At 37.5% G+C, this 10,933-nt stretch overlaps 1 protein-coding gene across 1 annotated transcript; it reads left to right on the top strand.

Annotated features, from left to right (window-relative positions):
* The first annotated feature begins 1,179 nt into the window (after positions 1-1,179).
* On the top strand, positions 1,180-9,583 carry LOC110111235 (receptor protein kinase TMK1). The gene is made up of 2 exons (XM_020843005.2): positions 1,180-3,654; positions 8,838-9,583. Exons 1-2 carry the CDS (start codon positions 1,335-1,337, stop codon positions 9,356-9,358), a joined length of 2,841 nt encoding a protein of 946 aa, XP_020698664.1. The 5' UTR covers positions 1,180-1,334; the 3' UTR covers positions 9,359-9,583.
* Positions 9,584-10,933: the final 1,350 nt, after the last annotated feature.

Raw genomic sequence — 10,933 nt, 5'->3', positions numbered from 1 at the left:
CAATAGAATATTTGAAGAGACTGAGTAAATAATCAAAATATCACTTCAAAAATTTATAAACAGACCCTCAATCTATACATGAATAAGATCAAGAATGAGAAAGAACTCATATATTTGAATAATATAAAATTATACACAATACTTGATGACAATGATCACTACCAGCAACTGTCATTGTTCAATAGTAAATGTAGATATCTATTATCACTTGATTGTCATCACCCAATGATCGTCTCCTAATTAGTGTCAACATATACCAGCTGACACTAATATTCATCATCATCTTCTGACTGACAGTATGGGTGTAAGTGAGCGGAGCCAGCTCGAGCTTGACTCATTAATTAGCTCACAAGTTAAGCTTATCATGCCACAAGTTCGAATTCAAGCTCGAGCATATACTTAAGCTGTACATTAAACAAGCATGAGCTCGAGCTTAGCCTGGCTTTGCTCGAAGCTCATTGAGCTACTCAATTAATTTAAAACTAAATTTAAATTGGCATTATATAAGATATTTTAATAATTTTAAATTAATTATATATTAAAAATAAAAAATTCTTATAAAAATAAAAATTTTAATTTAAAAGTAAGAATTTAATCTCAACAATCGAGTTGAACTCAAGCCTAGATTCTCTAACGAGTAGAGCTCGAGTTTAATAAACTAGCTTGAGCTCAACTAGAACTAAATAAACTTAACTCGATTAGAGATTTACTTGAGTTAATTAGACTCATTTACATTCCTAATTACATCTCCCAATATCAACATCCACCACAATCTAACAACATTTTCTTAACTGTCATTGTTTAATGTTGAAGACCATCATCTCATTATTTCTCCAACATTTCTATTACTGTCTTCAGAGTCCAATTAAAAAAAAATGAAAATATTGTTATATTATACCATCTTCTCCCGTTAAGAAGAATGGAGACTCTGTTATCTTCACATGAATAGTGGAGCAATTTAATTGGTCTAGCCTCTAGCATGCAAGTAGATATTTATATAAAATTAAACTATAAATTTCTTTGGAATTTATGCAGCGAATTTCTTAATGGATAGTTTTTTATCCAGCTGGACCCTATCTCCACAACGCTCGAATCGCTGCCCTATATTCCTTGTGGGACCCACTCCCATGTGCCTCTCCATGTGCTGCTTCCCCCTTCTCTCTCCCTCTATGGCACTGTTGACAGCCTTCTCTCCGTATTTCTTGCCCGCTTACAATCGCTCGCTTTCTCTTCTCAGCATCTTTCTGAAACTTTAGTTTACGGAAAAATGGCGGGGTGGAACCCTAGAGCTCCTTAGTCACTTACACCAAGAGCTAGCAGCAGTTCGAATCTCGATGAGGACACTTGATTTTCTATTCGCCGTTGTCGCGGCGGCAGCGGTCGTCGGCGCAGCGGCGCAGACCAACGCCGACGATGCAGCGGCAATGCATGCACTAGCGCGAACTCTAGGCGCCGACAGAGCCCTCAAATGGTCGCCGGATACCGACCCCTGCTCGTCCTGGCGCCGCGTGCTTTGCAGCGGGAGCCGGGTGACCGCCATCCAGATTGGAAACCAGCGCCTCACCGGAACCCTACCACCAGAGATTGGAAATCTCACCGAGCTCAACCGGCTTGAGCTCCAGAATAACAGTATATCCGGTGCTCTCCCCATACTCACCGGCCTCTCCAAGCTCCAAGTCTTGCTCCTCCATAATAACCTCTTCTCGTCCATCCCCTCCAACTTCTTCTCCGGCCTTAGCTCCCTCACGTCAGTGTACCTCGACTATAACCCGTTCAAACCATGGCAGATCCCGGCATCCCTGCGCGACGCCGGAGGCCTCGTCAACTTCTCCGCCAACTCGGCTAATGTCTCGGGCTCCGTTCCCGACTTTCTCGCCACCTCCTTCCCCAGTTTCAACCACCTTGCGCTTGCTTTTAACCTTCTCTCTGGTCAGTTGCCGGCCACGTTCGCTGGTTCCGGCATTCGCTCGCTCTGGCTTAACAACCAAGTCGGCGGCCATTCCCTCTCCGGTAGCATCTCCGTCGTACAGAATATGACTAATTTGGAGCAGCTTTGGCTCCACTCCAACTCGTTCGATGGCCCGCTTCCGGACTTCTCCGGCCTCGGTGGCCTCCGGGATCTCATGATTCGAGACAACAAGCTCACTGGCCCCGTGCCGAGCTCGCTCACATCGTTGAAATCCCTCACAAGGGTCGCTCTCACCAACAATCTTCTCCAAGGACCCTTGCCTGAGTTCCCCAACTCCGTAAAAGAGTTAGACCTCGACCCTAAAACGGAGAGCTTTTGTTTGGAAAAGCCGGGATCTCCCTGCGATGCTCGTGTAGATGTACTGCTTACCATTGCTAAATCTTTTGACTATCCGGTAATATTCGGAGAGAACTGGAAGGGGAACGACCCCTGCGGCGCCGAATGGCTTGGAGTTACTTGCAACGGTGAGGGAAATATCACGGTCATCAACTTTCAGAATATGGGTTTGAACGGCACCATCTCCCCGGACTATGCAAAACTTCCTGCGCTTCAGAAGCTTCTGCTCTCCAATAACAATCTTATCGGCACCATCCCAACGTCGCTGACTGGCCTGGCTAATCTCTCCGAGTTGGACGTTTCGAACAACTCAATCTCCGGTAAAGTTCCGAACTTTCCAGAACATGTTCTTTTGAAAACCCAAGGGAACCCAAACATAGGCAGTAATGTTCTTACTCCGGTTTCCAGTCCTTCTGGAGTTCTTATAAATGGTTCTGGGCCCGTTGGTTCAGAGAGCGGCGAAGTGCCTCGTGGCAAAGGGAAGGCTACCTCCACTCAAGTGGGAATAATCGTTGGCTCTGTTCTCACTGCGATTTGTGGAATTTCCCTCTTAACTTTCATGAGTCTATGCTATTACAAGAGAAAGCAGCAAAATTTTAACCGGGTTCAGAGTCCAAACACAACTGTGATTCATCCTAGATATTCTGGGTCAGATCCAGATTTGGTGAAGATTACAGTGGCAGGATCGAGCGTGAATACAGGGTCTGCAAGTGAGAATTATAGTCAGGCCAGCAGCAGACCTAGTGATGTCCATGTTGTTGAAGCTGGAAATTTGATGATTTCCATCCAAGTCCTAAAGAATGTGACCAATAACTTCAGTGAAGAGAACATCCTCGGCCGAGGAGGTTTTGGTACTGTGTACAAGGGTGAGCTTCACGATGGTACTAAGATAGCGGTTAAAAGAATGGAGTCTGGTGTGATGGGCACAAAGGGTTTGAATGAATTCAAGTCTGAGATTGCAGTTCTTACAAAAGTTAGGCATCGTAATCTGGTTTCACTGCTTGGGTATTGCTTGGATGGAAATGAAAGGCTCCTGGTGTATGAATACATGCCGCAGGGAACATTGAGCCGTCACCTGTTTGATTGGAGGGAAGAGGGGTTGAAGTCATTGGAGTGGATGAAGAGGTTGAGCATTGCTCTGGATGTTGCAAGGGGGGTGGAATATCTGCACAGTCTTGCTCATCAGAGCTTTATTCATAGAGATTTGAAGCCCTCAAACATTCTTCTTGGAGATGATATGAAGGCTAAGGTCGCAGACTTTGGGCTTGTTAGACTAGCAGATGGCAAAGGATGCTCTGTGGAGACTCGACTTGCAGGAACTTTTGGGTACCTTGCACCTGAGTATGCTGGTAATCCTTCTACCATCTATCTATGTCACCAATCTTTTTTTTTTTTCTGTTATAGTTGCATGCATTGACGCACGTTTTCTAGAAATTTTAACTTTTAGTTATTGTCAAATAGTTTTATAAGTAATGTTAGGGGACAAAGTTATTTATTGTTTAAATCTGAGATGCATGAAGGTCACTTTACTTAATAATTTATTTAATTAGTTATCTGTGGTTAATTGGACAAGTCATGTACAAAATTGTTGATGGACAAGGCTTGTCGTTTTCATTTGCTTCACTTTATAGAAAAACAAAGCTTTCATAAGGATGTCACAAGCCTGATTATTAAATTGAGGGCATGCCTATAAATCTAATTGTTTCATCATCCCTTCTCCATTATTTGTTTTTTTGGTAATGAGGCCACATGGCGAGTTATGATTTGTTGTAGAGAATGCCCAAATCAATCTCTTTGAGAGACACCAACGAACGCAAAGTACAAAAACTTTGGAGAAGCCAAACTAACATCATACGAATATACACAAAATAACAAAGAGCCATAGAAACAAGATAGCCAAATTTATGTGATTTGATCAAGGGCTACATTCATTGAGCTACAATCTACCATTTAAATGTATAAAATAGTACAAAAAAAGAGGAATTACTAAACATATATCAAATATCCTCTAAAAGTTGACTGGGAGAGTGGAAAAGATTTCAACAAACCTTAAAGGCGCTTTACTCAATAGAAAGCCAAAAAGAAAAATAAGGGTAATTCTTTTCTAATAAAATCTTCAAGAACAAAAATAGCTTACAAAAGAGGTTTCTCAATCTTTCTCTCATGCTTGTAAGCTGGTAGCCCTTCTCCTTGACTCAACCCTTTATCCCTCTCTTCTTTTTAATCTTGCTCTATTTTTTTCCACAAAGGAGAAGTCATACGATCTCTATGTTCAATCACTTTTCCGTTCCTCTTTATCTTCATGATCTAGAGAAGATACTTCTCTTGCTTTGAAATTGAAGCTACACATCTTGGTAAATAATGAGGAATAAGAGGAGAGAAGAGTCACCTTTGGGTGCCTTTTATAATTTATATAATCCTATCCTTTTTAAACTCTTTCATATCATCAAATGATAAAGTGGATAACCTAGTTACTACTAATATCACCAAAATCTTCTCCTCACACTAAGCCAGAAGGGCATCATTAGCTACACAAACTAATCAATTCCAAATGATGCCAACATTTTAGAACATGGAATTACCTTTAGTAAGCAAGGTGGCATGCTTTTGGAAATCTTTTGAATTGAAACTTCTTCATCTTCAACTTTCTTTTTGATGAAGTGGTGCTAGGCATCAATATGCTTGGTTTGCCCTTGATACAATTATTCCTTAGCTCAGTGAATATCCCTTTGGTTGTTATAAAAATTCTAATAGGAAACACTTGTAGAAATCAAAATTAACTTGGCTGAATTTGAATTTCAGTAAAGTTCAAAATCAGAAATAAGAAGAATTTGGGGAAAATACTAGTGAGAAATAATTATATTGATAATTGATGGAAGAAAAATATTAAGATAGAATTGATTCTCAATTGGAGAGGAGGATATGACTCTATCAAATCTCAAGACACCGCTAGAGCCCAAAAACAACGAAGAACAACTAAATTCATTAAAAAAAATTGATACCCTAGCCCTACGAAAACAATCAACTTAAAGTAAAGAAAAAGCAAGCAATGATAAAGGAAATCCCTAAACGACCCCTCTTTTCAAAACTCCTTCCTAAACACAATTAATGGCCTCTTATTGAACCCTGCCCAGAGGAGGCAGCATCTGCGATATCTGCGGCTTCTTAGGGGTGGAACTTTGTTCCTCCTCTGGTAGACCCAGATTGGTCTAGTGGTCGGTCTATCAATACCCCCACCCAAAGACCCACATTGTCCACAAGGTGGAAAGACGACACCCTCCCCAATTTCCTCGTCATCACAAACGGTGAGAACCCGGAGAGTTCGATCTTTACACCTGTACCCCGGTGTATTCCTCTCCTCACATATGAAACTTCAATCCAAAAGCTTAATTCTATGGGTATGGGTAAGGGTTAACCAATTGATATTTTAAACTTAAATATATTTCAACTATGTAATGTTTTGACATAATCCAATATTCCCACATGTCATAAAATCTCGTGTCTTGACTAATTCCTACTGTATCAAAGGTCATGTCATTGCTCATAAGGATATTTCCACCTTAGAAAAGCCTATAAGAAAGCCAATTTTTTAGAATTAGAATAGATCCAACTTTCTGGTAGTTTGCTATTGATGTTGTTGTAGAGCTATAGTCCCTTCTTTGAGAAGAATTATTACGTCCTCCGACCGGATGCAGAGGAACATTCGGTCGTAGGCAAAATCGCACCTATACTGAAAAAACTCGGTACACCTCGGTATAGGCGCGATTTTGCCTACGACCGAATGTTCCTCTGCATCCTTACACCGAACCAAATAAAAGTTCCTTTCTTTGATCACTTTTTTTCTTTCTTGAGCTTTCCTTTAAATAACTTATATTCTGATTTTTTAGCGGTTAATTTTAAGTGCAGTAGTGGCATTGTCCTTTCTTCTTGGATTTTGATTTAGATCTTCATTTTTTTTAAATTTGTTTGCTCTATTAACTTTTCTTCTTCCTAGCCAGGCTTTCTCCAGACGTTTTCTACCTATTGGATAGGAGAGCCGATTTTCCCTTTGTCATAAAAATTTTATTTTTCCAATATATTATGGTGGCACTAATGTAATCATAAAAGGATAGTAGAGATCATTGTTAATTCAAAGTTTTATCTCCCTTTTCAATATTCACATTAAGAATTGCTTGATCTAAAAGAAACATATTCCAATGCAGAATAATCAAATTAAGGGGCTTTATGATCTATCCCATTTTTCTCTTCTTTATGCTAACTAGAGAATCTTCCCCCTTCAAATCTACTGTTTGATGCGATCTCCTAAATATACCAACTTGTTGTAGTAAACTGCTTGAATAACCGTTTTTTGAAAGGGTCTAGAAGAGAGCAGTAGTACAATAGCAACAATTAGCTTTTATCCCACTGAGTTGACATGTAGCTTACAAGCAATATTTTATCAAAATGTATGAAGTAGTGCAAATAAAAGTATCAAAACACATGCTAAAATCTATTATTTAAAAATTAATTAGGAGATCATAGAAAATTTTATCAAAACTTATAGCAATCTTTCTCAAGACAACCAAAGAGAAAAGAAGTGGAACTTCTTTCTCATCAACTCTTTAAGAACATAAGAAACTCTCAACAGATATGTCTCAGTCACGCACTCGCACTCATAAGCTAGTTATTTTTCTTATTGTTTCAGTTCACCCATCTCCCTTACGACCTCCCTTTTTTTTCTTTAAGGAGAAGCCGTAAATTCCTCTTTGTTCCATCGTTCCCATGTTTCCTCTCATGTTTGCTTTTTGGAGAAGCCACCAAACTCACCAGATGCTAAGGTAAACAATTAGGAATAAGTAAAGAGAAGAATTGCTAAAGTAATTGCAAATGTTTTATATAATTCTTACATATTCATATCTTTATTATAATTTTACTTGTGATATCTTGTACAAAATTTTCTATTCATTGCATTGCCTTAGCATTTATGGCTTATTATACTAGTTTTGTCAATATTCTCAATGGTGATGTCAGTAGTAGGCATATACATCAAATTGGTGCCATCTTAGTATTGGATGAAGATGAACTTGCCCCTATAAATGTTGTGGTTGGATTTGTTTCTTTTTTTAATAAGTTTTTAAGATGTATCCTAAAGATAAACATTAATCCATATGAAAAAATTTTGTTGCATATACTAAAATTAGGATATGAATTTGGAATATAGGTTCCCTTACAAATAAATTAGTGGAATTAATAAATATTATGATTCATAGAAACATAAATATTCTATGCATTTAGGAAACTAAATGGGTGGGAGAGAATGCTAAGTAGATTGATAGTTTAGGATTTAAACTATAATATTCTTATAGGAGTCGTACTAGAAATGATGTAGGTGTGATTATATAGATAAGAGTTTGAAGGATAATGTTGTAAAAATTAATAGAATTTGAAATATAATTATAGCTTTAAAGATTATTATTGTGCTAAGATTATTAATATTATATGTGCTTTTGTTTCTCAAATATGTTTGGATATATGTTCAAAAGTAAAATTTTGTAATGACTTAGAATAATTAATACAAAAGATATCTTTTGAAGGAGTTTTTATTGAAGAATATTTTTTTTTTAATTTAAATAATTTTAAAGTGTTATTGAAGAATATTTAAATAAACATGTTGGTAGAGAAGTAGATTTTAAAAGAATTCATGATGGCTATGAGTTTGAAGTGATTAATGAAGGTGGTAAAGTTATATTATATTTTGTTATAGCTTACGATTTCGTAATTGCTAATACCTTTAAGAAAACATCTCATCACTTATAAAAATTGATATAATAAAACTCATATTTATTGTTTTCTTATAAGAAAAATAGATCGTTTAGATTGCACATATTGTAAATTTATTTCGGGTTTTAATTTATGTATCCAACATCACTTATTATTTTCAAAATTTAAGATGAAGAGGCAGAATATAAAAAATAAAGCAAAATGTTATTCTAGAATTAGATGGGGGCTTTTTAAGAATATTAACAAAAAAAAAATTAAGACTAAGATTCTAGATCTTAAGATTTTATCTGTGTATGAGTAAGTTAATGTTATGTGGGATAGTAGATGTATCAGATGGTTTGTCATATAAAACGGAGGCCTTCCGATGACCCGATTAGGAGAGTAGATGTATTAGACTTGTCTTATGTTAAGAAAGGTAGAGGTATACCTAAAAAGACTTGGTTAGAAAATATTAGAAATGATCTTTCTTTATTAGTTTTAAATGAGAATTTGATCCTTAACATGATACATTGGAGAAAAAGGATTAAGGTAGCTGACCCCACGTAGTGGGATAAAGACATGATGTTGTTATATATTGTACTAGTGTTTGTGCTCTTGGGTTTTAATATGGCTATTATATATTGTGTTTGAAAATTAACTTTGCTTTTTCACTTATAAATATAATGGAACCTAGGTCCATTTGGTGCTGCGCTGTTGTGAAATTCAGTAAATCTAAAATGAATATATGTTAACTGCCTTTATTATACTAATGTTGATTGAAAAATTTGTCCAGTGACCGGGCGTGTTACAACAAAGGCCGATGTCTTCAGTTTTGGTGTGATATTGATGGAGCTGATAAGTGGCCGGAAAGCACTTGATGAGAGTCAGCCAGAGGAAAGTGTGCACCTGGTTTCATGGTTCCGCCGCATACAGCTCAACAAGGAGAGTTTCCGCAAGGCCATAGACCCTGTGATGTATCTAGAAGAGGAAACCCTCGCAAGCATCACCACCGTAGCCGAGCTTGCCGGCCATTGCTGTGCCCGCGAGCCACACCAGAGGCCTGACATGGGACATGCCGTCAATGTTCTGTCCACCCTCGCCGAGCTTTGGAAGCCATCGGATCCTGACTCCGACGACAGCTTCGGCATAGACTTGGACATGACGCTGCCGCAGGCTCTGAAGAAGTGGCAAGCTTTTGAGGATGGAGATGGAGCAACCTCTTCGTTCCTCGGCAGCCTGGAAAACACACAGAGCAGTATACCCACTAGGCCAGCGGGGTTTGCAGAGTCCTTCACATCAGCTGATGGGAGGTAGAATTCTAGTCAGGGAGACTACTAGCTTGTATTGTTCATTCTACTTTTCTTTTTGAAGATTTCTTCATCTTTTGTTTGAAGCTAATCAATGTGTTATGATGGTAATTGTGCCTCAAATGGAACCATGAAAACGAACTTGTTTAAGTTTGTCTGTGAAGTGTCTGTAGTGTGTAATAGTTATGGAAGCATCATTGTTCTTGGTTCAAACGAGAGGGTGTTTGTTATAGCTTTTGGGCTGAAGCGTGGATATGCCGCTTCAGGTTTTGAGTGGAATTTGCTGTGATGTTTTTCTTGCATAGGATATTTATTAACCTCTCTCTCTCTCTCTCTCCATTTCCTCTAGGTCACATGTAACCTTCTTTGTTATTGTGCTGGAATGATATACCGGAATTCTTCATATACAATAGTACATTCTTTAGGAGAAATTATTCGGTGCGGTCATTGGACGGCATCTGGAGGTGAACTAAGATGCACCATGTTATTGTTTTGCTCTGTACTGGGTGACGCAGCCCATTCTAATTTACTTATGATATGTCGGGTGATCGCACGGAATAATTTCTTGCTTTAGAGCATTTTTATGCTCATAGAACTCTTTCTTGCTTTAGAGCATTTTTATGCTCATAGAACTCTTTAAAATGATGCTTTCTTTCAAGTATATGCAAAATAAATAGAGGGTTTATGTGAGATAGTTTTTTTCAGCTTTGTTTTTCAGATTTTAATCATAATATTTATTTGACTTATATTTTCTTACTGCTTTTAAAAGATATTTTACTATGTTTACAATAATAGTTTTTTTTTTTAATATTTTTTATGACTACCTTCATAAAAGCTGTAACCTTCTTAAACTATTCTGAAGTACATATAAAGAAAATGGGTTAAAGGGCTTATGTTTAGTTGTAGAACCTCTGAAGTGAAATGGCGTAAGAAATAAGGACCAATTGATAAGGTTGGCCTTTCATTAGATGATATAACGGACTTGCTTTGGAGAATAGGCTATTCTTATAGGAGAGCATATAGTATCATAATTTATGGATTAATTATTTTATGTGAATGTCGAATATCGTTCGGAGATCAGCTAAAATGTGCCACGACACTTGTGTACTCGGTATCGTAGCTTGGTATCGCTCGGTATTGCTAGGTATCGTGACTCGGTATCGCTGATGTGACACATCTTAATTGGTATTCGTTTGATAATCTGTGTCTGATCTCCATACAATAATTTATGTGCTATGAAGATCAATAATCTGTGGTGCTTCTCTATCAACAAATAATTTAGCTCCACTGATGAAACGTCAATTGATTTAATATAAGGCGTTTTCTTTGACATTCTTGTTAATTGGGTGTTATACACGCAATTTACTAAATATTAAACTAATTTTTATCACCAGAAAGTCCACAATGGTAGTTTATTATGATATAATAATAATAATAATAGAGCAACAAATTCAACTAATTTGCACTAATATTTAAAATTGCGTATTTGGGTATTGAGGCGTTTTTTATTCGTGAGGCGAGGCGTAAGCCTCAAAATCAAAAGATTTCGTAAATATAAAATGATAATTTTTTATATACTAAT

This window comes from Dendrobium catenatum, unplaced genomic scaffold, assembly GCF_001605985.2.
Source record: "Dendrobium catenatum unplaced genomic scaffold, ASM160598v2 fragScaff_scaffold_1090, whole genome shotgun sequence".
Classification (NCBI taxonomy): domain Eukaryota; kingdom Viridiplantae; phylum Streptophyta; class Magnoliopsida; order Asparagales; family Orchidaceae; genus Dendrobium; species Dendrobium catenatum.
This window is presented reverse-complemented; position numbering and strand designations above follow the sequence as displayed.